This window comes from Diabrotica undecimpunctata, chromosome 3 (assembly GCF_040954645.1).
Source record: "Diabrotica undecimpunctata isolate CICGRU chromosome 3, icDiaUnde3, whole genome shotgun sequence".
In the NCBI taxonomy this organism is placed as follows: Eukaryota; Metazoa; Arthropoda; class Insecta; order Coleoptera; family Chrysomelidae; genus Diabrotica; species Diabrotica undecimpunctata.
The window spans coordinates 50,581,908-50,593,984 of NC_092805.1; the positions used below are offsets into that span (position 1 = coordinate 50,581,908).

General features: G+C 34.2%; 1 protein-coding gene across 1 annotated transcript in view; it reads left to right on the forward strand.

Moving 5' to 3' along the window:
* LOC140436781 (V-type proton ATPase subunit G-like) overlaps positions 1-6,164 on the forward strand; it is a 33,011-nt gene extending 26,847 nt beyond the window's left edge. The window contains exons 2-3 of the mRNA XM_072525868.1: positions 2,638-2,837; positions 5,214-6,164. Coding sequence (XP_072381969.1) covers positions 2,638-2,837; positions 5,214-5,303 — 290 coding nt within the window. The 3' untranslated portion in view covers positions 5,304-6,164. The remainder of the gene's footprint in view (positions 1-2,637; positions 2,838-5,213) is intronic.
* Positions 6,165-12,077: the final 5,913 nt, after the last annotated feature.

The window sequence follows — 12,077 nt, forward strand, 5'->3', positions numbered from 1 at the left end:
GTCCAAGTACTTTCGCTCTCAGAGCATCTTCAGGGACATTTCGTTAAAATTATAGGCTATCCAACAATGTTATGAATGTCATAAACATTAAGTAATACATTTGTACAACACTAGACAAAGGACAAAAAGTTTAAAAAAAAATGTTTAATTTGAACAAGCTATATAGTGGGTGACAGCAGGAGAGAATGGAATGCCATTCTCTGAGATGGAAAGCTCTGAGAACGAAAGTACTTGAGCAACATTTAATAAAAACCTGTGCTCGATATCTGCCTTTTATTTGATTAAATCATCTATGTCGAGCTACTGTGAATAGAATGATGTGACATTATGGTCGCCAACATCTCTAGAAGATAGGCACCTTTGGAAGAAGATTCTTTCATGAGTTTTTTTTTATTAGAAAAAGATGTCGCATCCACCAAAAGGTTATTAGCGACGGAACAAACTATAAATAACAAAAACACCTACAGATTGTACAAAATGTTTATGGATCTAAGATAATTCACTATATTGTCACAGGAACAGTTTCGACCTAGAGCCTGTGGTAGAGCGTTTGGGATCTTGTAGCGCTGTCTTTCTAGGTCATATTTACTACGAATTGTTAAAAAGTGTTCGACTGTTAACCGGACGCTACACTGATTACATATAGGTGGATTTTTCTTTGTAAAAAGGTAGGAGTGCGTTAATCTGGTATGTCCTAGACGTAAACGCGCAACCGCAATTTGTTCTCGTCTATTGCGCGACGATGGGAACCACTGAGACACATTATTTTTGATTTTATTTAGATTGGAATTAGTTTGAGACCACTCATTTCGCCACAAACACAACACTTCATTTTTAAAATAAGCTTTTAAGTCACTGGAAACACACTTGTCTATCGGCTCCGACAAATCACTTAAAATTGCCTCTCGTGCAGTCCTGTCAGCTTCTTCATTTCCTGTTATTCCGACGTGTGCCGACGAGCCTTGGACATTATCAATCAGTAAGGACAATTGGTGGTAATTTAAAACGAATGGTGATGTATGATTATCAATAAAATTTTCAAGAGTTTCCCGTGTAGATGGGATTTTAGCTGAGCGCGGTTTTTTTGGTTTAAAGGGGTTTGGGTTTTGCAAACAGATTTTTTTGATAAAATTGCTGAGTCTGAACGAGGCGTGTCGATCTCACCAATACTGCGTTTTATGGAAGAACTTGCGTTTTCGCAATTGCTGTTAGAGTTTTCACTTAGATGCTGTGGCTTTATTACATTTGGAAGTACTGGAGCAAACTCATTGATAGTGACAGAAGTCGAGCTTGAAGTTTTATTTGTAAGATTGGTTGAAATGGTTGTTTCAGAAAATTGTGGTGATGTATCAGTTTTATTAAAATTTTCTGCAGTTGTATCTAATGGAAAAGGAGCTGATAGATTGGAGGATATTGCTTCCGAAGTTTGTGAAAACGGTATTGCCGCTGAATGAGGTTGATTGAAAGTGGTGCTATGAGTAGGAGTATTAGTAATTTCTTTGTCATGAAGATTTGTAGGTGTAGGTGATATGCTCTGATTTGATAATGGATAACTTGATGACTGCTGGGTGTTTGGTACCTTGTGTAGTATACTTGTTGAAGCTGTTTGATTTGGTACTTCATTGTTTGACTCAATATGAGTTGATTCCGTTACTGAATTGTTATTGCATTGGGATGATATGTGTCCTGTATTTTTGCAAATAAAGCAGGTGAGTGTACCTTGTGACAAAAATATGCGGTAAGGTGTTTGGTCGAAATTTATTAGAATAGAATCTGGAATTGGTGATGTTATAAGGTTTATATAAACTTGCCTCCGAAAGCTCAATATGTGACTATATTCGAGAAGAGTCGAGCTAATTTTCAGAAATGTTATTGGGGAAATAAGCTTTAAACCGATATTCTGTAATTCTTCAACTAATTCTTGATGAGGAATTGACGGGCGGACTCCAGACAAGACTAGTCTTTCTGCTGGAGAGACAAGTCTTCGTGTTGTTACAGCTTCGCTGAGTACTTTTATAGAGCCATGTCGTGTCATGAAGTTATCTACTACGATTTGGTTTGCCAAATACATGTAGATTCTATAATGAGATAATCTAGATGAAAAAATAATATTTTTTGGGTTGATGATTGTGCCCAAAGTGATGACGCTTGTGAAGCGGCTGATGCATAACTGTTTGTGATATTCGAACGTTGATTTACTGGGCTGGTTAGATCGGAAGGTATGTTTACATTGTGTGAAGTCATTTTAAGCTGCGGCGGCGAAGGCCTTACTTCGACTCTGGTAAGTGACAAACCAACCGCATGCTACTATAAGCTACTTATAGCAGCTAACCTCACAAAATGATTGTACGGTAGTGTATATTTATTATTTGACGTTTTCGTTTCACAATAATAAAATAATAATTACGTATAGATGACTTATGTGGTAGTATCTAGTAGATAAACACTTTAATTTTAAAAAACTATTTAATAAAACCACTTGTTTTTATTAAAAACTAGGAGTACAATAGCAGTACAAATTAACCATACCTTGCCAGGGCCGGTCCCTTCATGAGTTTTTGTTCTCTCGATTAGCGGATTTATTATTCTTTAATTAAATTTATCTTTATCTCTTATATTTTAATGTTTTTTTTGTAGGCAAAACTAGAAGAATAAAACAAGCTAGAGATGAAGCGGCGGCAGATATCGAAGTATATAGAAAAGAACGTGACAGACAGTTTCGCGAATATGAAGCAAAATACATGGGGTCTAAAGAAGACGCAGCTGCAAAAATTGAGAAAGACACTGAACACCACATGACTCAGTTGGATGAGAGTGTTGTACACACTAAAGAAGCGGTAAGTCATTTTTAATCTAGAGAATCTTATTTTTTGTTCTCATCTTATTTTTTGTATAATCTGTTAAGGTCAATGTCTTCTTTTTTGAACTTTTCTTCGTTTATTTGTGTATACTATAATTTGTAGTACGCTGCTAAAAAATATTCCAGACCAAAGGCATCTAGAAACATTATTACAACCTTTTTCTCACTACGTAAAAATATTCTTAAGGGATTCTTAAAAGATGTATTAAGAAGGCTAGGTAGCGCGTAGTTACCCCCTTATGATCCCGATATAGGACAGATCTACTTCAGAGATTTAGCAAACCTGGCTACTCGAGCTCCTCGCGTAGCCTCCTAACTCGTGAACGAAGTTAGTCCTCTACTACTTGCCCTGAGGGAAAGCCAGCTCTAACCTATACATTAAATTATGTATCAAAGGAAGTAGGTTTACGAATTTACCTTATAAAACCCAAAAAACAAAAAATATTTAGGTCATGATATTAGCATAGGTCTAATATCCTATCAGATACCAAATAACCAAACCTTTGAAATTAAAAGACGGGTAAAATTAACATGAACGGCTTTTGGCACGCTGAGAAATACACGGCAATCTTTATCTTGGCTGCAGCAGCTCTAAAAAGCTGCACAGATGTAGTGTTGAATCTGGTTCTGAGGTTCTTTACCCAGGATGTTCTCCTTGTTCCTGGACCTTGCTTTTCAAATATTTTTCCTTACATCTTAGCTTGTAGGAGGGTATATCTAAATTCGTTTAGCATAATGTGTCCGAAGTATTGTAGCTTTCGAGGTTTGAGGGTGCTCAGGACCTCTCGGTTCTCCTTCGTTTTTCTGAGGATCTCCTCATTTGTGATTCGGTCAGTCCACGGGATCTTAAGGATTCTCTGATATAGCCACATCTCAAATACTTCCATTCTTCTGCACATATTTTCATTCATGTTCTACAATTAACACTATAAAAAGAACAGAGAAGACGTAGCATCGCAGCATTTTTACTTTTATACCAAGAGAGAGGTTGTGGCTCTTGAAAAAGGCCCCCGTCTGGTTAAAGATGAATCTAGCTTTTCCAATGCGTGCTATTATCTCCTAGTTGTTAACGTTATTCTTTCGGCTGGGGTTTGGTTGAAGTAAAGTTGATATTACATTATCTTTTCTTGCTTATTATCATGATTTCTGTCTTCTTTATGTTTATATTTCCATATGGTTGATTATAACACGTGATTTTGTTCATAAGGTCTTCTAAATTGCCCGTAAATGCTATGGTGTCATCTGCATATCTGATATTGTTAACCGGTACCCGTTTAGTAGAAGCCTTTTTCAAGTTCGAGTAAAGCTTCGCTAAATATTTTTTCAGAGTAGAAATTGAAAATAGGAGGAGGCAAAATACAGCCTTTTTCACATATTCATTGATTTTCATGTATTCGGTGTGCTCATGTTTAATTCTGAGATTTGCAGTATGATTCTAGTAAAGGTTTCTAATTATGCTCAGATCTTTGTTGCTAATTCTTGCTTCTTTTAGTATTTTCATCATATTGGTATGCTGTACTTGATCAAATGCCTTCTCGTAATCAACCAAACATGTGTATACGTCGCAATTGACATCTTTGCATCTCTGAAATAAAACTTGTACTGAGAATAAAGCCTCTTTCGTACCAATAGCATTTATAAATCCGAACTGGTTGACGTATATTTGACTTTCACACAGCTTGTAAAGTCTCTTAAGAATTATCTTTAGGAACAATTTTAGTAGATGAGTTATGAGGCTTATCTTAAGGTATTCTTGGCATCAGTTGGTATTTCTCCAGAGTTGTATATGTTGTCAAGTACCTTTGTGATTATTGCTATTGATTCGTTGTCCATTAGTTTGAGTAGTTCTGCGTGTATATTATAGTGTTATTGCATAATAACCTTCCTGATACAATATTCTTGGTTCATCATTTACCTCCTCTTCTAGCTCAAAGAAGTTATGTCTTTGGCCTTCAAACAAAGATAATGTTTCCGCCAGAATTATTTTCATTTCATTCATTCAATTTCATTCTGCCTTTATCTTAGTCCACTGGTGAGTTCTGTAACTTTCCTATGTACATTGTGACTATTGTGTTTTAACTATAGTCTCAATTTCTTAAAATTACCATGATAATAGCCAATACTTAGCGAAGAAGAAATGATGAGTTAATTCCAATAAAGCCAATTATTAACTTTATTGAAATTCTCTGCAAATCCATTAGGTTGTAACGTGACTATATTTTGCTAAAATGATTCATTTTGTTAAAATTATAACAAAAAATGGGCACTAACACTTTTTGTTCGTATTTTGATTATATTTTAATATCAAATTACATATAAATATATAGTTTGTTTATTGATATTTCTTTTTTAGGTCATTCTGGATTTAATCAGTTTAGTCGTAGATGTTGAGCCAGAAGTACATCGCAACTACTTTATTCTGAAAAAATTTAACAAGATATAATTGTTATTTCCCAGCAGTATTATTCCATATTTGTTGCTTATTATATACTACACATGTATTGTCTTTAATATTGTAATGAATTTTATACAGTGATGAGTGCCTTAAGAACCGGCAAAATAACGCAAAAGATAGAAAACATAACACGTTGTGAAATAAAAAGAGATGAAAGTAGTAGAGGTGGGAAATTATCGATAGAAACCTCTAATTTACATTAAATTACATTAGGACTATCCATAGTTTCCCACCTTTCGACGTTAGCCTATGAGCTATAATAGTTGACTTCAGTCATAATATTACAAGTATGACGTCGAATATTTACATTTTTTAAATTTCGCATAAAGTAAAAACTGATTGAAGGCAATAAAGCAAATGTAAGTAAACAGTTTAATTAGTAGTAATTTGATAATTAATTCTGTTTTGACGAATACAGAATAACAAGCTATAATAATTCTGTATTGAGAAGAGTGTATGCCACGTCTCAAATCATAGTTTATTATTGATCAATACTTTAATTTTGGATAAAAAAATACTCCTACTTAAACTGTTTTTACTTATATTACGTGATACGTATTACTATGACTGAAGTCAACCAGCTCATAAGCTAACGTCCAAAGGTGGGAAATTTTCGATAATTCTAATGTAATGTAAAGTAAATTATAGGTTAATATCGATAATTTCTCACCTCTACTACTTTCATCTCTTTTTATTTCACAACGTATTATGTTTTCTATCTTTTGCGTTATTTTGCCGGTTCTTAGGCACTCATCCCTGTATAATATTTACCATTAGAATTTGTTATCGTTCAGGATATTGTAGTACATTTTTTTGTTTCAATAAGACCATTATAGAATGTTAATTAAGCCTTTTGTTTTTAACTACGTATTTTTGTTTATGGATTAATTGTTTTTTATTCTTTATCTTTATAGTAATTAAAAAGTCGCAGTACCGCTGAGGAAGCAATTAAATAATAAATACCTAATATTATTTTTTAAGTTACAGTTCAAACATCAAGATGTCTGTCCTCATTATTGCAACGTGATTGATTCGCAGATATTTACAGCGGGAAAAGTCAAAGATTTAAAATGAAATTGAATGCTATGTTAATAAATCGGTCAGATAGAGAGCAGATTTTATCGCAACAGCGGTATATACTACAAAAAGCACTAGATAAGACAAAACATTTATTATTAGTTCAGCAGAAATTTGCCCTTCAGGTAACATTTTTGAGTAGAAATATGTCCACTGGGTACTAAGTATTTTTTTACGTTTTCGTTTAAAAATTTACCGATTTAAAATACAAAATTAGTGAGAAACTGTTTTACAGGGTGCGCCAAAGTATTTAGTAACATATAGCAATGCATCGGATATATACATCCGTCCGTCGATTTTAGTTTTCATTACGTACGCCCGGTTCATTTCTTATAGCATAAATTCTATAGAAATAGACAGACCCTTATAAGGCGGTGCATTTGTATCGGTTCTTTAAAAAGATAAAACAAAAAATATACTCTTATGAAAAATAAAAAATAATTCCTAATAAAATAAGAAATAATTCTTTATGCCCTAGAAAAATGATTCAAATATTTAACCTACTACGGCTGAACAGTATCCCATTTTGTCATAAAAACTTCTGCGGACAGATGAAAGAGTTTCTGCTGTAACAGAATTGGAGACTTATCTTATTTGGTTTTTTAATTCATCCAAATTTTGGGCTCTAGCCCCAGGATGATCGTAGATGATGCTTTTTAAATGTCCCCAAAAAAATTCATATGTGTAAGATCTGGAGATCGCTCAGGCCACTTATATCGCCTGTTCTACTAATATCTCGATTCGGGAAAGTATTGTTTGAGTACTCCCTAATTATTTGAGCGTTGTGAACTGAAACCGTCTTGATGAAACCAAACATTTTCCAGATTTATATTAGCAAGATTGAGAATAGCGGGAAGAACATGATTCTGTAACAAATTGAGGTATACTCTACTATTCAAGTTGCCCTGAAAAAAATGGACCTATGATGTGGTCTCCTAAAATGACAAGTCCAGACGTTAATTTTTTGAGGACGTTGAGTTCGGTAAACAACACTTCTGTGCAACTAACATCTAACTCCATCTAACACTCTAGCAACGCTTCTAATCTACCTCGATTGTTGTACAAATTTGTGTATCCCGGTATACTCTTTCCTCAAATTTTTCTGGTGATGACACTTCTTGAGCGTGACATTTTCTGCAATTTTTGAGGCAATAACAACCCTCAAAATTTTCAATTTTTATTTGAACCTTTTCTATGGGTGTATAAACAGACATATTGTTTACAAAAATAAATTTAAAATCTACGCTGTTATTGCTTTAAACAACCACGGTATACTGACAAATTATTAACGACGAGTCAACGGAGGTTTGTGGAAAGTCGACGTCGTGCAGTGTTGCCCCATTTATAGGGTGTATGTCTAATTTAAAACTTAAATACGTACTATATATATATATATATATATATATATATATATATATATATATATATATATATATATATATATATATATATATATATATATATATATATATATATATATTACTATTCTCCAAAATGAACGCACTACCTTAAATGTACCATAAGTGGACGGCGTTATGCATCACCAAGCGCCATTTTCTCAAATTGCGGATTATGGCGCTTTCTGGTGGGAAACAGCATAAACTATCTACAGAATAAATCCCATTAGTCTGTTAGTAACGTTTAACCAGATATATTTAAAAAGACCAAGTGCCTTTCTTCTTATTCTGGATTTTGAATTTTGCATAACTAGACCAAGCGAATAATTTTCTGTATTAGTTTTGCATCAGTAGACCAAGCGCCTCTTGAGAGCGTTTTACTGATTGTAAATCGAATATTTGGTAACATACGTACATAAACGTTGTTGACAATAACTTGTTGAGGCGTTTAGGTTAAGAAGTAGTGTCAGTTATTACTTAAATTTTTCTATAAAATTGAGCTTTAATTTGTTCAAATATCAAGTGTGTAATAAATGTGTACCTAATATCAAATATGTTCAAGTCCCAATAAAGCGTAAAAGAAAAAAACCAGTAACAAAAGAAATACTACAAGGACATACACAATATTCGCTGTGACAGTGTGTAAACCTTTCTTTTTACAGACCTTCAGAATATCAAGTTGCAAAGTCAATGCAGCATTGAAAGCTGTGAAATGTCCAATGGGTGTTCGAGATTGTCGTGGTCAAAGTGTGGAGGTCATAATAAAATTAACGATAATCGTAAACAAAAAGTAATTGAGCACATAATGAAATTCCCTAAGTACAAGTCACATTACAGAAGAGCTAACACAGAAAGAGAATACCTAACAAAAGAAACAACATTAAGTAAAATGTATGAATTATATATTGAAGAAGCAGAGAATGATCCTGTTAAATTTTCGTTGTACAAAAAACTATTTTTAACACGATTTAATCTTCAAAGAAAAAAGTTGAAAAAAGATACTTGTAGTAGATGTGATTGTTTCGAATTAGAAATTAAAAATTGCGCAGATAACGAAAAAGTAAGCAAGTTAAAGGAAGAAAAAAATGTGCACTTAGAAGAAGCTGAAAATGCACAATCTAGAAGAAAGCTAGTGAAGATGAGCAACGATCAACCAGAAGTGGAAACCTTTTGTTTTGATTTAGAAAAACTCTTCCCCTTCCGAAAATTCTAACAAATATCGTATATTATAAGCGCCAATTATGTATTTACAACCTTGGTATCTATAGCGGCAAGGATAACAAAGGTCATTGTTGTGTTTGGATAGAAGGTGAAGCTGGTCGTGGAGCCCAGGAAGTAGGCAGTTGTCTTAAGAAACACATTGAAGAAAATGTTACTTCTGCAAAACATGTAATTTTGTGGTGATACTCTTGTGGCTGCCAAAACCACAATATCAAAATAGTTTTAATTCTGAAAACGATTTTGGAAACTCATCCTACCATTGAAAAAATTACATTAAGCTATCTCTTTCCTGGTCATAGTTTTTTACCCAATGATAGTGATTTTGGAGATATTAAAAATGCCCTATAATTTCAACAACGTTTATATACCGTTGATGATTATCTAAACGTAATGAAGCAATCCCGTAAAAAAAACCCACTAGTAGTTCACAGAATGACGAAAGAAGAATTCGTTGGAACAAAGAAGTTGGAAACTATGATTACAAACCGTAAATCAGACATAGAAAACAGTTGGGTAAGCTGGCTTAAAACAAGAGAAATTGGAATAAGAAAGGATAAACCACTGAGAATTTTTATGAAAACTGATTTTAACACTAGTGAAGTTGAAGTAGATAAGTAAGTAGATAACCTAAGTAACCACTTGATTCCTCTTTGGCCCACAGGCAAGCCGCTTTCTGTGCCTAAGCTTAACGACTTAAGATCTTTAATACACCTTATTTATTTTATTTAGCGTATGGACTTTCATAGTACGATAAATATACAAATACAATAATATATACATATATCTTCATACATATATATTCATTCTGTCTCCGGCTTCTGCACGCAATGTAGCTTTTCTTCAATAATTTTAAAGTGTTTGTTTGTCCTTTTGTAGTGTAGTGTGATGTACAATTATATGTTTATGACATTTTGTTCTTGTCGGATAGGCCGCAATTGACGAAATGCCCCTGAAGATGATCTAGGGATCGAAAGTACTTGGGCAAGATTAAATTAAACTGTGCTCGATATATGCCTTTTATTTGATCAAAGTTCATTTATTCGAGCATTCAACCTTATATTTATTTATATACATATATATTAAATATATTATTTAAACACTAAAGATAGAATGAATGACACTAAATATTAATGTCCAATTTACATAGCCATTCAATTGCTTCTGGGGAACATTCCGCAAAGTCCTGGAGGTTTCCTCGGTAGGCACGATTCAAGCAGTCTGAAACACAATGTTATGGTCTGTCTAGATTGTCCGCAATCGCACTGTGGACTTTCTGCACGACCCCACCTGGACAGCGAATCAGCACATTTACCATATCCGGTACGTATACGATTAAGCCTTGCCCAAGTGGACCGGGGCAGATTTGATCCGATGAAACCCTGAGTTGGGGTGGATATCTTAATATAGTCCGATTCTACTGTTGGCATCCATCTTGTTGTCCATTGCCTATGTATATCATAGGAATTACCAATTTTTCGGGCAGATCGTATTGGAGGATTTCTAGATCTCAGTCGCTGGTGCTCTTTTGAGATGTCTGGGATATCTTGATGTATTGGTAATTGTACGTTGGCTACAATTTTCTGGTACTCTCTCACTAATGCTGCTGTACGGCGTAGATATGGTGGAGCAATATTGCTCAAAGTAGGCAGCCATCTCACTGGCGTTGGTTTTATTGTTCCAGTGATTATTCTCATGGTTTGGTTAAGTTGGACATCGATTTTGCTTGTATGTGCACTATTTAGCCATACTGGTGTACAATATTCTGCCACTAAAAAAACCAAAGCTAGAGCAGAGGTCCGAAGAGTATCTGCAGAAGCACCCCAAGTTGTTCCAGCAAGATTTGATATTAAGTTATTTCTTGTTCTTAGTTTACCGGCTGCGTTTGTAAGATGACTTTTGAAGGTGAGTGTTCTATCAAGTGTGACGCCTAGATATTTGGGTATGATGTTATGTTTGGTAGCTGTATCATTTAGAGTTACATTGAGAGTATCGCCCGCAAGTTGATTCGACAGGTGAAAGAGACAGGTTTAGTTTTGCTTGTGTTAGGACGTAAGCGCCAGTTCTTAAACTAGTTACTTAGTGTAGTTAAGTCCTCGTTTAGAGCTCGTTCTCCTGCTTCTTTACTATTATCTTGGAAGCCAATGGCCAGGTCGTCAGCATAAGCAAATTTTCTCGATTTTGTTTCAGGTATATCTGCTGTATAAAGGTTAAATAATAAAGGAGCTAGCACTGAGCCTTGAGGTAAGCCGTTGTTAAGTTTTCTAACGTTACTCTGTGCATCATTCATATATACCTGAAACAGTCTGTTAGTCAGTAGATTGTTTATCAGCTGACAAGTTTTGAGGCAAGGTATGATTTTCATCAGCTTATAAATAAGGCCCTATCTCCACAAAGTGTCATAGGCAGCCGTGAGATCTATAAATGTTATGGCAGATTTTTCGCGTCTTTCAAAGCCAGCTTCAATAAATGTAGTTAAGGATAGCACTTAGTCACAGCAACTTCGTCCTCTTCTAAATCCAGCTTGTTCAATTTGTACAGCATCCTCAATGGTGTTACATATTCGGTTTAATACACCTAATACCAAATGATGCAAAACCTCTGTATCCCTCCCTTTTCAGTAACAATACAGTAGAAGATGACATTGACGGATTTGATGGAGACTTAGACTTGGACATACGAGATGAGTAATGATTATTTACTATTTTCACAATATTCAGAAAATTGTACCTATTGTTAACACTGAGTTCAAGTTTTTCTTATATTTTTAATTGATTTTTTAAGTAAAATAAAACATTCAAAACAACGACTTTTATTGTCATACCAAAATAGAAAAAATAGCTTGTGGCCTACTAATCATTCACTAAAAGTGATATTTTAGTTACGCATCACTAGAACAAACAACCTCCATGTCGCTTGGTCTATTGATGTATAACACACAATGTGGCAAAAATCGTAAGTCGACCAAAAGCCTTTTTTTTTCGCTTTTCTTTAACATTAACAAGTTACTATTTCGCACTTAGAGAAAACATAAAAAACTGTCTTCGAAAACAAAAAATTACGACTATTG